At 31.5% G+C, this 22699-nt stretch overlaps 1 protein-coding gene across 1 annotated transcript in view; it reads left to right on the forward strand.

Annotated features, from left to right (window-relative positions):
* LOC129981428 (dorsal-ventral patterning tolloid-like protein 1) overlaps positions 1 to 22699 on the forward strand; it is a 206776-nt gene that overhangs the window by 18748 nt on the left and 165329 nt on the right. Inside the window, exon 2 of the mRNA XM_056092268.1 lies at positions 4278 to 4386. Coding sequence (XP_055948243.1) covers positions 4366 to 4386 — 21 coding nt within the window. The 5' untranslated portion in view covers positions 4278 to 4365. The remainder of the gene's footprint in view (positions 1 to 4277; positions 4387 to 22699) is intronic.

The raw sequence follows: 22699 nt of genomic DNA on the forward strand, positions 1-22699 counted from the left end.
ATAAGCCTTTGATTACAAAATCCAACCACATTGCTCGGTTAAGTTGGTGTAAGTGGCCAGTCGAAATTGGATCGTAGATGAGTGAAAACAAGTTCTCTGGAGTTATGAATCAAGTTTCCGTCTCTACTAGTCGGATGGAAGAGTTCTGAGTTTGGCGGATGCATGGAGAGCGCCTATCACCAGAATGCATTTTGTCTACAGTAAAGTGTGGTGGAGGTGGAATTACGGTCTGGAGATGTTTCTCGTGGTATGGATTAGAACCCTTGACACCAATTAATGGTAAGCTCAACACCGACTTCTACTCCACTATTCTAAATAAAATGTGCTTCTTACGACAATTTTACGAGTTGGATCACTGTTATTTCGAGGATGACAACACCACTTGTCATGTTGCGAGGTCCACCATGGAGTGGCATGATGACAATGGAGTAAATCCACTGGATTGGTTTGCTCATAATCCAGACTTGAATCGTATAGAAAACTTCTGGACGAGTTGGATTGCCGAATTAAGGGGTGCAGCAACTGTCTGAAATCGGTGAAAGAACTTGCATGTCTTCATGCAGAATGGTAGAAAATACCATTGTTCATCGTTTAAACACTTTTGGAAAGCATGCGCCGGAGGGTTAAGGTTGCCTCAAGTGGAGATTCTACCGACTATTGAATACGAATAAATTGTGTTTATCTTTTTTATCACAGGTGTTCAAATACTTATTGGTAGATAGTATATATATATATATATATATATATTCAAACTTAATTTAATCCTAATTAATTGCCTTATTTTAATCCTAAATAAATCCAACAAGAAATGTGCTTCTTCTGCCCACAAAATACGTAGTCTTATCTTCGTCATAGAGGCTGATGAACTGGCTAAAATATGCAACCGTAAACACATACTTCTAAATACAATGGAGACAGGCAGAGACATGAAGAACAGAGTACCGAAATACTAGTGAAATTCACCGTGCGTCTGCAGCACGATCTTCACTCGTCATCAGGGGCGTTTCTATAGCATTTTTAGTAAGAGTAGGAGACCAGAACTATCACATGTAAAATCAGTCCCTTCAAATTTATATACAAATCCCATGTAACGCGAGCGTCCTCATATCTGATGGTTAACGGTAATCCAATGCCTCTGCGGCTTTATCCATTCATGTACTAAAACTGTCCAATTTTTTACATTATATTCAGCAGTAAATTAATGTTGTTTTAGTAAAAGGGCAAGAAAGCAAGATTCGGCACTCAAGTCATGGTGCCTTTTTCTTTTTAGAGCGGTGACATGAGCCATGACAGTATTCTACGAGAGCTAGAATTCTGCATTCTTTCATACCTTTTAAATAAGAAACAGAATTTTAAATAAGAACTTGACTAGTTTCAGAGCAGTGAACACGGTGTGAACTGTGGCGTCAATGTTTTATTGACTGTTCACGGTTTCTGTTTTTGCTTTATTGCACTCCATTCAAAATTTTTATTTTTTACAATGAAAATTAGATGTTTAAGAAAACAAATATGCGTTGCTTTTGTAAAATTTCGACATTTCTCTGAAACCGTAACTTGAGAGCTGGAATAATATTTTCATAATATTTTGGAATGCGTATTGTAGAATACTCGCATTATTTTTTTTTCCTTTTACCTAGTATGGTATATTAGGTAGTCGTGTTATATACCCGCGGATTTTTTAAAAATCAATAGATATAATCTTATTACACGCAATTACTGAGATGCTATCATATGCCCTTTTCGATAGTCGACTATGCTAACTATCGCACGTTTTTATGAAGAATTTTTCAGTTCTGCATTCTATCACTTTTGGGCCATGAATTTTTGGGTACACTTTAGAAACGAAGCTATAATTTCTATTTGCACTGTTTGATACTTATGGATAAATTGTATTCTCCCCCTAATTGTATCTCTTTTTTATTCTTCGGGTTTTCAAGTTATTTTCTATAAACTTCTCAATCGTATTGAAAATTTTCGGCATATATTTCTTTTAAAATTTCTTTCCCCTTTGATGTAATAAATAGTACGACAACCCACTATTAACAATTTATAATAGAAGATTTATTTCACACCTTTGGTGAATTCAGTGTTCTTTCGGAATATTTTTAAGATGCATATTTTTTCCTGCGCTTTTTCTTGTACGCAATCATTACAAGCCATTACAATGTTATTTTTTTAATTTACTAAATCGTGTTTTAATATAATATCTGTTTAAATTTGCATCGAAAAATTCATTTTGTTTATTATTTTTAAAAAAATTGGGCTTTAATTTGGTAATATTCTTTGAGTATCGTAATTGTTCTCATTGTGATTGCTTTTACGAAGCTATTTTTTAAATGCTCACAATTCACAAACCAATAAAACTCTGTGGTTTAGATTTTAAATGTTACCATTTACCTTCTTGTAAACAAAAAAAATAAATCTTATTTAATAAATTTAATTATAAACTGATTCACTGTTATGTCAATTATTTGTACTTTATTTATGCTTGAGTAATATTTATAACTCAACATTACAAAATATAGCTTTTCTAAAGTTTTGAAGTCTATTTTAAAGTTTTTTTCCTCATTTTTTTCTGCTTCATTCATCTTTTTTACAGAGGCAGGTGCATCTAATGTCAGCTATAACAATACGCATTCACACCTATAAATATTTAGGAGCTTCAAATTTCACCCAATTTGCAAAGCGTTCCTCTGTGCCATCTGGCAGATAGATTCTGTTCCACGAAAAACACAAGGCGCGCAGTGCGAGCTTAAAGTATCACGAATGTTACGGAGTTGGATTTTATGTTTATTGCCTGCTTCCGAAATTGTTATGAATAAAAAGGTCTGCAACATTACACACAAAATAATGTTTTCTATCTCATGTATCTTTGAATTCCACTATTGAATGATGCTGATGGTGGATCCGAAATGCAGAATGGCGCGTTTCATAGCAAATAACCATTGTAATGAATACATTTCATTTTCAGGGAATATGATTCGGTGCTACATATTCCCATTCTTCCATATGCATTGTCGCCGATACAGAAATTTTAATAGCATAGTAAAAGTTAATGTTAATTTCATGTTAGAGCATAATGTTGTTCGGTGTAAAGAAGTTACGCAGACAATAAACTTTCGTAATTGTATGGAATACGAATAACGCGGAGAGTAAGACAAGTTTTCAAAATGTTTTGAATGGAAATTCTGCAGTAAAATGGGAAACAGGAAATCTGCAAATTATTCATAAAATGGAAGTTTCGTTTTCATTCCAAAATTTTGTAGAAATGGAAAACTAAGATTTATTATTCGCTTACGATTCTTTAAATATTTATTTGTGGTTCTGAAACGGAATAAAACTATTCTACTTTCATTTATAAAATTTCTACAGGAGAGTTCTAAAGATGAGTTATTTTTTTTTCATTCATCTCGCTAAATTTTCGGACAATAAATCCAGTATTTTATACTGAATATTAGAAAACACTTCTGAAATTTCGCTTTTTTTTACTTTTTACTTACTAATATACTATATAATAAGCAAATATTCTGTCAAAAACTTGGAGTCTTTTATTGTAACTGAACATCTTAAATAACCACGAGAAGGAAGTACCATTTTTTGAGCTATGTCTTTCTGTCTCTTAAGTATTACATGATCGTGATAAAATGCGGGTGATTATCGGCATCGGGAAGCGCATTCCATCAATGCGAATGTGAACAAAATAACTGGGAGACAAAAATAAATAGAGTAGATGAAATGATGCGCGTGCTCTTTAAATTATCGGTGTAGACTTCTGTCAAGTGTTAGAGAAAATTGATCCAACTTCTGATTGTTAGTCCGTGCATCTGTTCATGAATGAGACAATTCAATAATAGAATAAATTTGGAACATGACATTGTGTTCGTTGATTTGAAACAAATACCATAGATCTATTTGAAATTTTGATTCGATCCATAGGAGGTGGTCAAAACTTTAAATCATTTTTGTTTAGAAATGTGCCAGATACACAAACGTTTCAAAAATGACACATAAAACGGTAAGCTGTAAACTTCAATAAATATTTCTTTAAAGATTATTCTCAGGATATAGTAATAAATATATTTTCACAAAAATTTGAAACGAGTAACAAAAAGCAGTTTCAAAATTTAAACATGTGCATTTATTATCATTTTTAGCAACAAAAAAATTTATGTATTGAATCAGAGATATTTTTATAAATATTTACGAATAGGTTTGTTTTTTCGATCTATGTGACTAGTGAAAAATGTATTCGTTTTAATGTGTTTCTCTCGTTTCAGGTGGTGTTTACCTCATTTTGAATCTCTCTCTGTGTGAAGTCTGACATCTTGATGTGTACGGCAGCCGAAAAGAAGTTTAGTAATCGGGATGGCCACTCAATTCACGAAAGTAGGTCGCTTACGTTTTTTTTAAATCTGGTTCTACACGTTACGGGTTTATTTATACTGCAATTAAAATATTTTTAAATATTGCAAGGTATCAAAAAACAATTTAAAGTGTTATATATTTTGTGTCATAAACTTCAAAATTAAATAATAAAGCAAAATGTATCCTGTCTTGCTGTTCATCAAGAGCATTCTTTTTGATATATCAGAAAATTGATTTGTTAGAAAAATAAACATTCAAAACTAATGTATCGTCTTAACCCCATTGTTTAATCAAAAATTTAAAAAAAAAATTAAATGTTTTGGATACTTGTGTAAACTTGAGGAAATCATATGATAGGATACTATAGAAAAAGTAACTGCAGTGAGTCCATTCCATCCATGGATCATTTATTTACGGATACGCCATTTGTCAATCCAAGAGAACATGGGATCAGGAATGTAAATGTAGAACAGAGGCTCTTTGTCGGTAACAATGAAATAAAATAAAATAAGTCTTTCATGTATAAAAATTATAGCACAATTTTCATTTAAGAGTACATATTCATTTATTTGATACTAGCCGCCTTTGGCGACCCATTGGCAATTCGTTTTTGCGTGCCAGAAACACACAAGCGGAACATTTTCAACGATATATTTAGGCATTTATTACAAACTAGCCGCATTATAGACCAGCCGGTTCGCCAGTCTTAATGTTAATGTGTTATTAACGGTTTTATATTTGCTATCAAAGGTTATACCAAAGCCTTGCATGGTATGGTATGTAACAGTTATGAAATATTAACCATTGGTATGAATTTAGCTTTTTTTGCTGAATCTACAGTGTGCTCCTTGATGAATTTTGGGGCGAAATATTCGTGACATGCATTTAATAATATCGGAAAATCTCATTTGTGTTTGAGATACGTTGCTCCAACCGATTGAAACAAACATTTGACACAGAACCGTACTTGTGGTCACAAAATGACCTACCAAATGTGATATATTTAAGTTACTGCTTATTTGGAAATACAAACTGGCAAACGGCTAAACCCTTTTTGGATTTGGCTCAAAATATGATAGCTGTCTACATTACAGCTCTTAAGTCTGTCTACTGAATTTTATTCATCTCACTTTCTTCGCTTTATAGTTATCTTGTTAATTTATATTCGGTCATCAGGAGAGGCAGACTTTTTCTGAACGGGTTTTGCTCAACATTTTCTAAAAATCTACAAATTCAGTATAAAGACCTACATTCATTTTCATCCTTGTAGCTCAATGGACTTTTCAGCTATCTCTGTCACAGACGAAAAGAGAGGAATGTTTCAAAATTTTGCTTTTTGAACTCGGGGTGGTCTAAAACGTAGAGACTCTTCAACATTTCGAGTTCGAATTTTTTAATGATTGTATTACTTTCTTTATGCTTCGCATACGAGGAAGTAAAATCTATTGATGACCTTCTTTAACGAACTTTCCTGTGTTAATATGTTTTTATACGTATCCTTTTAAAAGTCCATTTGTCATTTAGTTGTACTACTGGTACACAAAAATATAAAATATAATCTAGGTTGTTATAATACAGATGAACAGTAATTATAATTTATTCAGCAACCTCAGTTTATTAGAAAAATCTACTGGAATGCTTGTTATCTTAATCAGAACATCGCTGTTTCTGCACATCTTTCACTGCGCTTAACATTCGATTGTAATCTCCCGCCTTATCAGTCCATCTCGAAAGACAGGTGCTCGAGACATCGCCTTTTGTACATACAATGGAAATATAATCGATACAATGGAAATCAAACTCCTTGGTTTATTTAGTTTTCATATATTTTTATTAAAATTGTCTTGTTTCAGTTATACAAGTGATCTTTCATAACCGATTTTCTCTCATTTCGTAATGTTTTGTCTTGCCGAGAAGAATACATAACTTTATAACTTTCAGAACTTAATAGATTAACGCATTTAAATAAATAGATCAATCGATTCAATATCTGACAATGAATATGTTATAAACGAAATTTAAGAATTCACAATATTTGCGTGTGCGTTTTTAAAGCAGTATTTATTTTATCTGTTTTAAACCAATTATTCGAAAAACAAACATTCGAAATTTTGATCGGAAATTATATGAAAAGGAAGTCATCAAAAATTAATTTACAAATAATTTATATCTGCACAGTTATCTTCTTTTAATAATTTCTATGTGACGGGATTTTTAAGCTGACTTTATTTCAATAAATTACATGATATATTAATCATAAGCAGAATACTTCTATTTAAAAGCAAATCTTTAAAGCCACGAACTTACAATTTGATATGTTGTTACTTCTTATTTTCCCGGGCGCATCTCAAATATGGGAAGGAAATTTTCTGGAATGGTAGTTTGCTTGTCTCCTAAGCTCCATCGGTAGTTACCCTCTACCGAGGATGGGACGAACCTCATACGGGAGAGGTTGTATCGTGAGGTCTCTTAGGATTCAGCCTCAGTTACCGCCAATGATGTCCTTGCGATCCGGTCATTCAGACTCTTCTGTGCGCCTTTGGATGAGTCTGAGTAAGTTAGTTATGATGCAGTTACTTCTACGGCAGTAAGTTCTCATTAAAACATGATTTTTGAAAGTTTTAATGAATTTAAATTTTTTACAGCTTTTCCTCCAAAATCTTTCAAGAATAGTTTTCTCTAAAAATCTATTTCTACCTCACCTGGAAAAAAAAGAAATTTTTCGTTTCTCAGTAATATTCATTTTACTTCCTTGCAATTCATAGATTCTTAAAAATTTATTTTAAATGTAGTTTTTAATAATGCTCTTTTTTTTTCTTTACTAATGTTAAAGTTAAAATAAAATATTACTTTTTTAGTCCACGAAGTAAGAGTGAAATTTTAATTTTTATCAACATAATAATATTTTCAGGGTGGTGTGCGTCCTGCAAATTTCACGATGTAAAAACTGCTGCGCATAAAATACAACACCTTATGCAGTCAAGGCAGACGAGATTAGGATAGATGAATCATGTCCAAAAGAAATATTTCTTCCAGTATCAGTATCAAATTTTCGATTTAGTAGTTGGCGTAGACTGTTTACTGTTTGAGTGGAGGAAACACGCAGATTGAATAATTAAAAAATGTTATTTGTCAAATTATTATATAAATGGATTATTTGTAAAAGAAATTCTATGAATTATAAAATACAAGGATAATATTAACACTTTTTTAAGCATATTTGGTAAGATTCCTGTTGGTTTCATTACCTTCCATTCATCATCCATACATAATACAGGGTTAGCAAAAAATAAATTTCTCACATCAAATTGCTCTAGAATGCGTTCTACTGATCTAAGTATATAAAGCCTGAACTATATAAAATTCAAGTAATACGAATGATATTTATTAAATAAAAATATTTAATTCTAAAATGAACCAATAAATAGCGCTTTAAAAAATAATATTTTTTTGCATGTATTGAAAAAGTGAAAGATCACTTACGTTACAACGCCTACCTACTAGCATTATTTTTTAGATAAATAGAAAGTATGTCCTGCACGAGTATGTGTTAATTCTCTGCAAATCATGCCTACGTTGCAAGAAAACACGGTATGTGTAAAATTGTTTCACTTGAATCAGCAGAACTCTGTTGAACCGTAAAAGAAATCTGCTGTGTGAAGCGGATGAGAAGAGGTTTAATGAAAACATATGTCCTACTCTATAGGATACAGAAATTTGAAACAGCTGGGCAATTTGTTTGTCATTCTTCCAGGTAAAGGACAAAAGTCTGTAGTATGTATGCTGTATGGTAGTGTGAGTATATCAATTGTTTCTTGTGCATTAGGTATGCTGTATGCCCTTGTACGAAATATTTTAGGCTGATTTTGCATTTTTGCCTTCATCCCTACAAAATGAAACATGTGAAACTATTACAGGATGGGGATTCAAAAGGTTCGTAAAACTTTTGAACTTTAGTTTCTAATTGGAATGCTGGTTTACGTCTTTTAGCCATGGAACATTTTTGAATGGACGAAGTCTGTTTTTGCTCCAATGGGCAAATTAACACATATATTTATAGAATTTTGGCAGCGGAAAACTCTCAGCTATCAAGAAAATATCCCTTGTATCCTGGAATGCTATCAGTATGATTGTGATTTTATCGACGAACCAAATTTTTTGAAAAGATAACCTTCTCATATTAATCATCGAGTAAATAATTGCTAAGAGAGCAGTTCGCAGATACAAAGATGTTCAGCCATCATTTTCTAATAGCATGGCCTCATACACCCCCTCACCGCCTGCGGCCTTTAGTTGAGGGATTTTTTAAAGGACAATATCTAACGTCCAATTTCAGAACTGTTTCAGCGCTATTTTATGGCAGATTTACTCCGGTCAACTAAGGAAAATAGGGTTCTGAGACTAAAGAACATTACTGAATATGAAGGAGGACATGCAAAACAGTTTTAATGCTTCTTTTTTACATTATTTAACACTTATAAAGCATATTAAAAGTTTTAGTGTGTGTGACAGTGCCACTTTTTAGCAAATTTTTGTATTATTTTTTAATAAATTTCTAGTAATTTTTTTTCAATTATATATAGTTTAAATTTTACCTCATTTGGACCGATAGGACGCATTCTAGAGCTCTTTGAAGTGGAAAACTTATTTCTTGCATACCCAATATTTATAAATACAAACCGCCTGTTTAGTCGTAGTAGTGTACAAACGGGATTACAACGTAGTCATGAGTTATGTAAATTAATGAATACTTTTACAAATTTGACAGAATATTTCATGTGTTTATTGCTTAAGTTAAACACGTATTAAAATTTGGAGCTGATTTGGCCAATTTATTAAAAAAGGAGTCTCATAATGTGCACTTCTTAGGGTGGATGCTTTAAATCTGCAACTTCAAGAGGTTAGGTCTTCTTTAAAAAATTTTTTAATTCCACTTTGCAGTAGGGATTCTCAATAAAAGGTAAAATGACTGCTCCTTTTTTATTTTCATATAAATTTATTTTTTATTCTAAATATTAAAATAAATATGGCATAAATTCTGATCTGATGAATATATTCTGTAAAATAATATTCAAAAGTAGAAAGTAGTAAAAGAAAAACAAAAATAGAAACAAATGAAAAAAAAAATCAAGTAATAAAAATTGCATGTTCTTGACAATAATTATTTAATGTCATTCTCAACTATGATATAACAAAAAATGGGCCATTTGATTGAAAATTAACATTACAAAAATCGCGTTTTTTTTTTTTTTTTTTTTTTTTTGCTTCACTCGATGTTAAAACGTAAAATACCAGAACAAGTATCTGAAAAGAAATTTAAAATTAAAACTAAATGATCTCAGGAAGGAAAGAAACTTAATTAGTTCGACTTCTCTTTTAAATGACATTGCTTAAATCTTTCATTTTGACTTTTCGGGAGTCTTTAAAGTGATGCACGCCTTGCACCGCATCTCTGTCTTAGATTCGGGATTTCGAGAGCATTCTTAACAAAGGAGCCCCTCTCCCTCTCTCTCGTTGATATTTAAAGGAAAAGCACTTCTTTCTCGCATAGGAAATCGATATTTGAATCCATTCATCGCCCATCATCACCAGGAATCATCGATCTTATTCCTTTCGAAAGAAAAATTTCAGCTAACTTTTCTGAAACTTGGATCATCCTGTCTGGAAGTCTAAACAGTGTCATTTCAGACCAACCGTGATGACGTCACTGAATGGAAATCGAATATCGGATAAAATGCTCCCCTCCCCGCTTTCCTTTTCTTTTCATTGATCAAAGAAATAAATAAAGTTTTAGTCATTAGTTTGAAATTAGAAGTTCCGAATAATGACATATGTTGTGCTCTCATTAACTGGATTCCAATTAATGGCTTCCTTTAGTGAGAATGCGAATACTAATTCTGATTTTTTTCATCATGTGCATCGTAAATAATTTAATTGTGAATTATTTTTATAATTTTAATAAGAAATATTCCTTATACAAAATAAGATTCTTAAATTTGCAATAAGCATTTAATAATAATGAGAAATACTGTTTCGAAAAATACTTCGGGGGTCGGTGAATTTGTTTTGAAAGAAAGTTAAACAAAAGTTTAGTCAAGAAAGAAACAAAAACTCTTGAAAACTATTTATTGTTAAAAAAAAGCGAAAAGAAAAAATAAGTTTGAATAAGTGCAGAAGCCAACGATTCTTTAACAGCGAAGAATTCACAACTCAGTATTCTCAGTGACATCACGCAAGATCCAAATGTCTTCAAATATACCAGTAACATCTAAATGAATTCTGTTAGCGAGCCATTAAGATGAGATATGTGACATTTTTTCCTAAGTTAAATTTAGAAACTTATTTGCATGCTTTATAACATAGCCATAATATATTGCAAAATCTTGGGCGGAACATTTCGTCAGACAAATGTGCCGTTTTTTAATTCTATAATTTATGCAACATACCAGCGGAAGGACATTTAGCCTTGAAAGATTTTAGATGCATCAGGTCCTTATACACGGTATGGGATTTTTACATATGGTTCATAAACAACCAATAAATTATTCCCTGCTCATAAAGAAAAAAGATTAAGGTGAGATTAATGTATTTTACTGAACTCTGTAGCTTTTGACAAGAATATTTGGTGATCAGAAGTGGAAAGAAATGCATTAATATCTGAATTATTTTTGGATACTTAAGCATTTAATGAATGAAAATGTGATGAAAGTTTACTTTTTAATAAATTTAAAAAGAAAGATCTGCTCATTCGACCACATAAATGAATAATACTAACTTCCGTTCATTTAAATTTAACAAACTCTCTATTTAATTTTAACATATCTATAAACATATAAAAAAAATGTAAGAGATCTCAAACATTTAAATCTTTCGTTAGGAGTCAAAACCGTTACAGTAATAAACGTTTAAATGATAAAAAAAATCATCTGAATAATTTTACTATCACAGTCATAGGCGAATTAAACGTCTATTATAGTATTTGAATCGTTCAGTTTATTGGAAAGTGCATTTAATTAATAATATATAAATGATTGAAGAATTTAGTAGCTTAACAATTGTTCAACCACATATGCTATGTGAGGAGGGGCCTCATCTTGTCGGAATATTAGTGTAATGACGCATCCAAGTTGCTGGAGTTTTAGAATCACAAAAGTTGGCGTGTTAAAAAACGTGCTGCGGTTACGGAATGGATTGTTGGTCCAAAATGGACCAACCAATGAAACCGATCCAAGCAGTAACATACAGTTATTGCAAGGTCATTTTTTGAACCTGGTGAGGATTCGCAGTGGACCAGATACGACAATTTTGGATGTTCACTATTCCTCACATGTGAAAGTGAGCCTCATAAGTCCATTGGATGTTTCAAGGCCAATTCTGTTCTATTACCATCCGTACCAAAAAAGTTAAAACGAACGTTTTAACTTACATTTTCGGCTGGTTTTAACTCCTGCAAGAGATGGATCTTGTACGGATAGGCTTCGAGTGCTTTCCGCATGCACCTCCAAACTGTAGTGTATGACAACTCCAGTTGCCTTGATAAGGCGCGAGCACTTGATGTCCCTGCTGTGTTCGAATTGGCTTACTCAACGACAGAGCTTACGACGTCTTCAATCACCTAAATTATCCGTGTTTTACGTCCACGGTCTGCTTTAATATGAAAGCTGCCTGTTCCGGAAAAAATCATTCGCCTCAGAGCCCAAAGTACGCAAAAATGTCTGCCCTCATTATAAGCAAAGCGTTTTGGCAGCGTAATGTGTAATAAGCCGGAGCGTGCATTGTTTGGCAGCAACGCACGCTCCGGCAAAGAGAGAACCATCGTCGTTGCCTAAGAATGTTCGGAACCTATACGCCCAGTTTTTTATCCGTTTTAAATAACCTTTTGTTCGCCTATTATGCATTTTTTTTTCTCCCGTGCAGCTTGCAATATCGAACATTCGAATTTCCATTTAACTTGCGAAATTTATGACAGATACCTCGCATTCTATCCTTTATTGTTGGTGTCATGTTTCATATTCATTGCCTTAAAGAGATCACAGCTCCTCATTTCACCTAGTGGTTTTTTTAAATAATTATTTTTGTTACACCAATCAATTTCCAATTGCCTTTAATTGAATTTAATTTGAACTTCATTGACTTTAATTTGAATCATCTTGTATGTAGACAGATAGAAATGAAAAGCAAATATGCTAAAAATACAAAAAGAAATTATGTATTTTTTATTATTAAATTATCTAAACGTCTTAGAATATAATATATTCATAATTATTATAACTTTCCAAATGATAACTCACTTTTTAACTGATTTTAATAAGAAATTTCTATAATTAGCTTTGATTTCCATATGAATCAGTTGCTCTAGATTACCCTTGCAACCCTCTCCTATGAAAAGAGCTAGTTTTTTTCAAAAGGAAATCTACAGTTAGACCACCAACTAATTCCAAGTATTGTGTTTTTCATTATATTTAAAAAATTTTAATTGTCCATGCTGGAAAGAATGAATCAGAGATTATCCTTTATGAAAAAATAAGCTGTTGGTTCATATTTTCATTATCAAACATTTAAGAAAAATCTAGGAGGACATATTTTTAGTAAATAATAAGAAAATTATTTTACTTGCTTATGGCAGTAAAAAATACTCTGTAAAATAAGCTTCAAAAATTTTTGTTAACTAAAAATGGATTAATTGCTTTGCAATTAAATTGTTATCATCAAAAAATAACTTTTTGATTTTTAAAATAATCTAAAAATTTATCCTTACATTACAATTGTTTCGGAAGTGATAATGAAAATTCATCAAACTTTTGTGGAATTTTTAATTAATATTTCTGTAATAATTATTCTGAGTGCTCATTTCCATCTCCCAAATATGGCATACACATTCGCGTACACATTCATCTTTATTCCTTGTTCAGACGGTCTGTATTTACCATTCAGGTTCATAAAGATTCTGAAAATTATTTACACCCCCTCAATAGATACTACCATAGCTACAATAAATTATTCTGATTCTTTTTTTTTTTTTTTTTTTTTTTTTTTAATGTTCGACCTACCTGCTGTGCTACAGACGGCGGGAAGCCTTTCCCAAAGATTGGGGAACTTTGTGTGCTTAAGAAATCTGAGTGAAACAACGAGTATTGTAAATAATGGCAAAATGTTAAAAATATAATATTGTGAATACATTTTTAAAAAGAAAAGAGTCTGTTCCAGAGACAATGACCAGAGAATATTTGCAGAAAATTTCTGAAAGTCTTGTTATGAAAACCGTTACATCATCTTAGACTTCATCATAGGAGTCTGTATATTTCTGAGTTAGAGCTCTTCCCTCGTCAGTTTTGAGCACGCATAGTTTGAAATGGCTAAATCGTTTTCTGAATATGGAAAAGATGTACGATGCCTTGTGAAAGAGTTTCAGATTTCGGACAGATGCGTCAAAAACTAGATACTCAATTCCGCCAAGGATTAGCAACACATGTAGATTTAGCACACTTTATCGAGATACAAATATGTGATATTTGGTGTAGTGTGAAGAAGGGCTTTGTGATTCAGATGTCATTTCTCTCACCTGAATAAAGTTCCATTTTCGTGTCTATTATATCCATAGATTTTGTGGTGTTTCTGAGGAGGAATTTAATATCCTTGCAGCATTGAAAAGAAGACTGAGAAATCGTTATTTGAATTTAATCATCAATAGCTCTTAGCAAAAATCACAAATCTCTTTATTCTAATCAGTTCAAATATCTCTTGCAATGGAACTAATATCTATTCCTCTGATTATTAGGTAAATAGTTTTATTCTCTTGTCCGGTCACCGTATACCCTGTACCCAAGTCATTCATCTTGTGTATGATGGATTGAATCGTTGTCCTTGAAGACCTAATGTAAGCAGAATTTTGCTGCTGGTTTTAGAAAAATGTTTCCGTATGTGGAACTTTGCCTAGATTGGTTCAATATTGTAATGTGAATATGATAAAGCATTAAGGCCAAAAGGTGGCAGGTTAGTCACAATGATGTTTATAAAATTATCTTTCACAGTAAATTATCTGGGGTTGCAATCCAAGAAAGCATATTTACATTTACCTGTCATAAATGAAATTTTAATAATAGTTCTTAAACTGTTTTAAGAAAAGTCGCAGTGTCCTGAGAGACTAGAGGTGTTTGGCTATAATTTTAATTTAATATTTAGCTTAAGCAGTAGTCCAGAATGCAATTCTAATCATTAGTAGCTCTAATCCATAAGAAATGGAAAGAGTAAGACAAAACAAAAGCAATAAAACGATCTTGAACGCAGCAAATGTTGGTTCAAATAGAAAAGATATTTGGCTATGTCTCAAAGGATATGGTTCATAAGGATTTCTTATAGAGGATAAGAAGAGGAGACATACAGTACTTAAAATACTATACTTGGTTCCCTATATAATGTGCTGATTTGAATTTTATAATAATATTGGCAAATACAATAATTTGTGCGCAAATATATTTTTTGGTAAATTGGATCGAAGAAACAATTTTTATGGGTTTTTTTTCCCTCTTTCCTTTAAAATTTAGTTTTGCGAAGTTAATCCAGATTGAAAAAGTTAAATGAATTATCAATACTCTATTACAAACCTATTAACATCATTTTTTAACCACATGCATTATTAAATGTATTAACTGTTCAGATTTCTCAACTTCGCCAACATTTTGATTATTAGAAAAATAAAATCATATTCTTGCTTCTTCACCAAAATTCCCATTTTAAGAATTTTCGTAAGTGTTTTTCTGCCATGTCATCTAAAGATCTAAAAAATTTGTTCTAAAGATCTAAAAAAAGCTGTTATTTGAATTTGTTATGAGACTGTTATTTGAATATGTTATGTGAATGAATTGAATTTGTTATGTGAATGTGAATTTGTTATGTGAATGATTTTGTGAATTTGTTGCTAAAAATTTAAAGAAAGCTGTTCGATAGCTGCCATGAAAAAGAAATTTTCAAAAATATTGAATGTCATGTCAAGAAAATGGTAACTACAGTTTTGCAGGCATTTGGACTTTATCTTGAACTCGGGTGCATTCAAAGTGAAATGATCATAAATAATTTATTTCTCTGCGAGATGACAATATTACATAAAATGAGCAGAAAGAAATTATAAAGCTTTTCAGTTTTTTGTCTTATGCAGATTAATGTTTAGGTAAGCAAATATCCTTAATATAATTTATTGAAATAAAAGTACAATTCCGATAGTAGATGAAATCGTGTATTTATCCTCCAATTCAGACACGATATTGCACATGTAAGTACATTTATATGGTTAACAAAATGTCATTTTTAAGAAACTTCGTATTTTAATATTTTACTCTCAGCTTCAAATGGTTGGATTTTAATATGGCATTAAATTTCTATTTGGTAATTTTTGAGTTTACTTTCAACAATAATTTAAAGAATCATTTTTGAAACTATCTTCACCGTAATGGCACTTCTAACATGAAATGCATAACATGCCATCTGTTATAGCAAATAATGAGACTGAATGTAAAAGGGCCCAACATTGAAGTATTTGTAGTATTTTAAGCAGTAAATCCATACTAAATACTTTTAAAATTTAATCTCCTCCTCCTTTTAAAAAAATCATTTTGCTAAGTAGCTGAAATCAAATACTCAGCAAGATGGCGTAAGTAAAACAACAAACATAAACACAGCAGCGGTTTATTGATTGTGAACTTATTTAAAATTCGCAGCATCTTTTTATTTACAATATTTGATATCAGAAGGTAATCAACTTTTCTTACTCATTTATATGTAAGCGACTCAAAAATATTTGACTCTGGTAAAAATTAGGTTTATTCATGAGTAAATACAATATAATCCTGAATTTTGAAGCACTTATTCCCTATAGCTATTGATAATTATTGTAAATGAAAGTTGCTGTGAATATCGACTGCTTAGAGATCAGACAGGTACGGTTGGTTTGGATGATGTAATGTTAATTCGTGGTGTGACAACAGATTCGATGAACTGAGCGCTGATAACGAATTCATGGAAACGCCATTCTTATCTCATTGCCTTTTTTCTGCCTTGCATTTAAATTTCTGATGAAGTTTACTGTCGATAATTCATTTATGTGTTGGCAAGTCTGATAATAAGAACTATTTAAGATTTATTTCTATTCTGAAAAAGCAATTATTATTAAATCCTCCACATAAATTCCTTAACTGTAACGAGCTTTCTTGTCGCCTCTTGCACAATGTTTGATTTGTTTTTCCCCAGTTTCATTTTACGACCATAATATAGCTGTGGGGATGCAATTCGGTGATTGATATTATTCGCAGTGTTTTAATTTTTCTTTTAACTTAAAGCTTAAATTAGCTTTAACTTTCGTTAAAAACAATCTGCTTTAATGTATACAGAGTATGGTATATCAGAATTTTGTAAAAGTTCACTAATACTTTATTCACTTTTGCAGACCTCGTATCAGTTGAAAAAAGTGACAACAGAAGTACTGCACCTTGCTCAACGAGTGTAAATTCGTTCCCGAATCGTACTAGTAATACGTAAAGCATTCGTTAGGTGAAACGGTTTTTTTCCATGTTAAATAGGAAATTGAATTGCGTCTCATTGTAAAACAAATACTGACACAGATTTACAGTGATTTAATTTGTTATTTCTATTTCTTGCTTTTTTTTATAAGAAAATGGTCTAAAGACATATGTCTAACTATGTTTCAAAATTTGGAGAAAATGAGATGCATCATTATCGTTACATGAATTTACAGTGCACATAGCTACTGCCTTATTAGGATGATGCTTCTCAGAGTACCATGTAATAATTTCTCATGCTTTGAGCGTTTCCTTATCTCACCGGAAGTTTGCTGCTCTGTGGCATCTTATTTATTCCTCTCCTGACCAGATCTACTCCGCAGATTTATGCTGTGATACACAATGCAGCTCCATAAACTCTTCGGTAGTTCTGGTTATGATTTTTCACTAACTCATCGATGCCATTTCCATCCATCCCTAACCCCATAATTTTGTCCAGAGACAAAATCGCGTTGATTATGGCTAGACAGGCAATTGCTCAAATTCTTCAGGGTCGCATTCGACGACTTTATCCGGCCAAAACTTCTTCCACATAGATATAAGGGTTCTTTTTAAACAAACGCTCACACAGACAAATACAAGCCAATCCAGCAATGTAATGTTAGGGAGTCTCCTCGTCGTTTGTAAATTATTGAAGAACAATATCGCTTCTTAATCTTTATACTTCTTACATTTTGCTTTGCCCGCTGTGCGAGATTAATGCCAAGTAAGGTTTGTTAGCATGCGATAGTGACAATTGGGAATTTTTCAGCGCTTCGTTAGATTTTCTTTTGGCTGTTAATTTCGACCAGCGATTCTCAAGATCAGATACGCACATCTCTAGGAGAAATGAAGGATTAGTTATGGGTGTCAGAAAGCAATGTTGCTGGTGGTAAAAATTTCAAAATATAAAAAATGAAAGCGGCGAAAAAAAGAGTAGAAATGTTTGGTTTTTCCAAGTTCATTATACCCCCTGGGGTTACTTGTGTTAAGGGAATGGAGAATTTCTAGTGTGGCAATTGGTTCTCGCTGCCCGGTAGGACAAAAATAGGGAGTTGGCTACCCTTTATACAATATGGGCTTCTTAAGTGGAGATTGTATCGGAGCTGGAGCTGTTACTGTCTAGCTATCGTAGCCCCCGGAAATTCAGATTGTTTCAGTATGCCTTCATGCGCGTCAGAGTAGTCAGCTATAATATCCCAAAAAATGTCCCTATAAATGTAAAAGTTGTGCAAGTTTTGAAATGTGTATATTGATAACATGTAACATAGAAAACTTGATTCCAGCCAAGACAAAATGTTATATGTTTGCAGGGATATTTTTAAAGTTTGCTTCTAATTTTACAAAATTAGAAAAAAAATTTTTCAGCTCTATGAAACAAGTTCAAGCTCATTAAGGTTGCTTTTTATTCATACGACTGATTATCACGAGTCATATTTGTCCGATATCAGTTTAAATTATGAGAAATTATTTCAATGTAACTTTCTTTTCAATTTTTACATTCATCTAATGATATTATTAAAAAATTGAAATGAATTTTACAAATGCCTGTTAGTTCATCCTATTCATTTGAGCTTTTAGCTAATCTAAACAATTAACATTTAAAGAAATTTTAAGCAGAGTCATCCTTGAAGTGTGGAGAGATATGATTGCGGAGAGTATACTTAAAAATGACTTAATTGAAATCACTCAACAGAGAGTAGGTACTTAGTAAGTAAAAGGTGTGAGAGAAATAAAAAAAGGAATTCCGCTGATATATATGAATATTACAAAATTCATTTTACTCTTTACCATCTTTAAGATATAAGAAAATTTCATCACCAACGCGTAGACGTATTTAAAAGCTTGGGAAAATTAGCTAACATATTGTTAAAGTCAAAATAAAATACTAAATTATTTTTACTGACTAAATTAAGTTAACATTAAATCGGAATTATTCCTTTCATTAGGATTAGTGATGCAGTTTGTAATTAACATTTTTTAAATAAATTATTGTTTTTAAAGTCTAAAGAGTTTTGGTTTTATTTCTGTTAAAACTAATACATCCCAAATATATATTATGCTGAAAAATCTGCTTTTTTATGATATTCAACTCTTGTCCTTTACCTGGTATTATTTTTTAAATGATTCGGGTTGACATTTTATTTGATATTGTGATCAGGTCGTCAATGTTGACTCTTTTCTTTGAAATGATTTTTTAGACTTTTTTCTGTACAAGAATAATGAAAGACACATTTTATACATTCACACATTTGAAAGAAAAGTACGATATCAAAAGTAAATAATCAATTATTATAAAGAATGAGCTTGGGCTCGTAACCTTACAGAATTCATGATGGACACAATATAACATGTATTTGCATTAAGGTTTTTTTTATCTTTCAATGAATCTTTTCAGGATCTCACTAGGAAATAGAAATGCAGTCATTTGAATTCTCAGAATCGGAATATTTGGATATGCAAATAAAATCAATAAAGTCTTTTCAAATTATTAATTTTAAGTAATAGAGTTACAGATTTTTTAAAACCAATAATACATCCCTGAACACTGAGCTACTGTTTCAGTGAATTATTTCATTTGACATCTGCGTACCATCTGTATAGAGAAATATCTTAGTAAATGCGGAATACATGCTTATTTTTATGATTCATTTCAATAACGCAGGTGTGAATTTGCTGAAAACAGATTGCTACACGCTGCAAACAGAGAAAATGCTTAATACATTCCATCGCTTTGCATTTTTCTGCAAGAGTAAATTTTAAGAATTATCTTATGCTGAAATGCATCGTATTGGTAGTTTTTTAAATATTTCCGGTTTTTTGAAATATTTATGTCGCTTTTGAATACTTTTTATGGAGCTCATTAGCATGGTAAAAGTATCTATAAAGGATTGTATGCCATTTTTTGCAAAAGAAAAAAAATCTTGTTTGTTGTATGGATGTTTTCGATGTCATTTCAGAATTGAATACGATTCTGATGATAGTTGTAGATTCTACAGAAATTTGCTTAAAATGTGTCTTTCAATCCATAGGCAATAAAGCAATCTAAAATTCTGTTTGACATTCTGCGTTTCTGAAGAAAAATAAAAAAAAATACTTTAATTCTGGAGAATATGTAGCAGATGAATATAATTGGATACCTTGCGGGGAATTCAAAATTTTATCCGTGCTATTTTGTAACTAATTGGGCAATATGGAATATTTCTTCTTTCTTTGGTTATGGGACGGTGCGAATTATAAAAGAGAGGAAACCTTATTGGCAACAATTTCAGTCGTTTTTTTCAACCTGAGTCATGAATAGTATGGACTGGTTTTAAAACCGGTTAGCTTTTTTTTTACTAAATAATGCAATTAAGGAATCATCGAAAGTGAGAATAACAAAACTTAATGTATTTGCACATTCCAGACGTTCAAACTGAGACTATTCATAAGACTTACAAAAAGCGAATGACAAAGTGAATTTAAAAAAAAATTTTTTTTTGGTGATTCCGAAATGCTTGGAAAATGGGTTTCAATGAAGCATTCTTCTTGTCATAACGCTGTTATTAAGAGTTCTAAGTGCTTATTGAAATCTTTATTATCTCTTCACATTCCTAACTTCCACCTCCCCCAGGCTATAATAATCGCTGATACCAACTCTAATACTATTTCCCTTTAGAAACTTCAGTGATATGCAATATATAACTAAGCAAGAGTATAAAGAATTGTTGGATAGAGTAAACCATAACATATTATTACACATATTAATTTGAATAATTATATTCATAATGTCATTCTGAAGAGGGCTGTAGAAATGGAACAACGTCTTTTTGCATTGTAAATCTTCGAAAAATTAAATCTCACGAGTTAAAAAAAGAGCTTCTAAAAGCTATAAAAATACTAATACGCCATTTTTTTTTTTTTTTTTTTTTTTTTTACGTAACTACTAAACATCGATAACTATAAATTTTCTCTTTTTTTATATTTTATCTTCAAAATTTCTTTTGTATTTTGATTTCCACTCTGTCGCATTTCATAAAAGTAATAATTTCTTACTGCGTTATGCACTCCTTTTCAGCCGGCTTGTATTTATAAATCTGTATATTCGATACTTAACGCTGACGAATCCCTTTCTGAAATGTGGCTCTTATTTCATTAGAAGTTTCAGCCATGAATGTACAAGTTTTAGTAGGCAAATGAGGAGATAAGGATGATTGTTTTAGGTCTATAATGCAACTGCTAATGATTGAATGAGAGGCATATGATTGAAAAGTTTTTCCTTTTCTGATTTATATGCCACATAAATGTGCAGTTTTTAAAATTTTTTGCATACATAACACATGTATTAAGAAACACTTGTATTATAATACAGAAGAATTTATATCAATAATTTATCATAATGTCCAACAGTAATTTACATTAAAACAATTACATGGTAATCAAAAATAAAACAAAATAACTGATTTAGTTTCTTTTTTTAACATATTAATAATGAAATAGTAATAATAATAAATGATTGATATTATGGAAATAATTAAAAATTATTAATTTCGTAATTTTTTTTGTCTTGGTGAAAATTAAGAATACAATAATATTTTTAGGGATTATATTTAATAAAAGTACCAGATTTATTTCGATTTTTTTTGGTTGTTTAATGCATATTAAGAATAGAAGAAAAATACTGAAATATAATGTTCATGCTTTTCATACACTTTCCCTTTAGTTCTTATGAAACAATGAATGATCCGAACTCTCCATGATTCCCATTATCAGAATAATAGAGCTCTGTGAAGAGATCCCCATCTTCAAATCTACCAACAGGATTAGATGAATAATCGTTTACCTTCAAAGGAAAAGTTCGAGCACCTCGATTGTTTACGAGCTTATCATTTCTTTTTGTTATTGAATAGCTCAGATAAGGATGTAAAGGATGAACTCCGAATATAATTACCCGAGAAGACAAACAATAATTCATTTCGCTTCATTCCACATTTATACAAATTGGGCAATTAGCCTAAATACACAAAGATCCGGTACAAGCATTAAATTATTCATTCTGTAATGAATGCACAGCGTACCGGATAAATTAAATTTTAGTGCACCACTCTGGGGTTGTGATAGCCTATTTCATATTTATAATGCATCGGAAGGCTCGCGATAGATCGTGTTTAGAGCAGTTTACAGTTATCAAATATTGGAAAATGCTGATTTATTGAATTTTCCCTCTCTTCCAGCAGAAAGGGGAAATGTGTATTAACTCGTGCATCGCTGTTTCAGCATTGGTGGTGAACTAGGAAATTCCTTATCGGAGGTTGAGACTGATAACACTCTATTGATGAGTAAGAATTAATTGAAGAGAGTGTAGGTTAGTTTGGGACAATATTAACTGTTCACTCGCTTTATAGCACCTGGAAATTGTAGAGAGTTTTTAAATCAACAATATGCAGGACACACTTTTTTCGAAAGTCTCAAAATTATGTTTAGTGTCTATTTTTTTTCCTTCAAAATTCATCTTGTTTGTTGTATTTCTACGTTTATAGACTTTCCTCAAATCAAATTTTTAAAATTTCAGTATGTTTAAGTTATCTTGACGGTGACAAAGATAACTCTGAAACACTTTGGCCTAGATAGAATTATGTATATGGTTTTTACACCATATTGTTCAACTTTTATCAAAATTTGAGAAAAATCTATTCAGGGCTCGGCTGTTCGAATATAAGTTAATGCGATAACGATAAAACGAGAGAGGCAAGATAAATAAAATTCTACATGTATAGATTTAACATCTATACTGTAGACAGCTA

Source organism: Argiope bruennichi, chromosome 8 (genome assembly GCF_947563725.1).
Source record: "Argiope bruennichi chromosome 8, qqArgBrue1.1, whole genome shotgun sequence".
Lineage (NCBI taxonomy): Eukaryota > Metazoa > Arthropoda > Arachnida > Araneae > Araneidae > Argiope > Argiope bruennichi.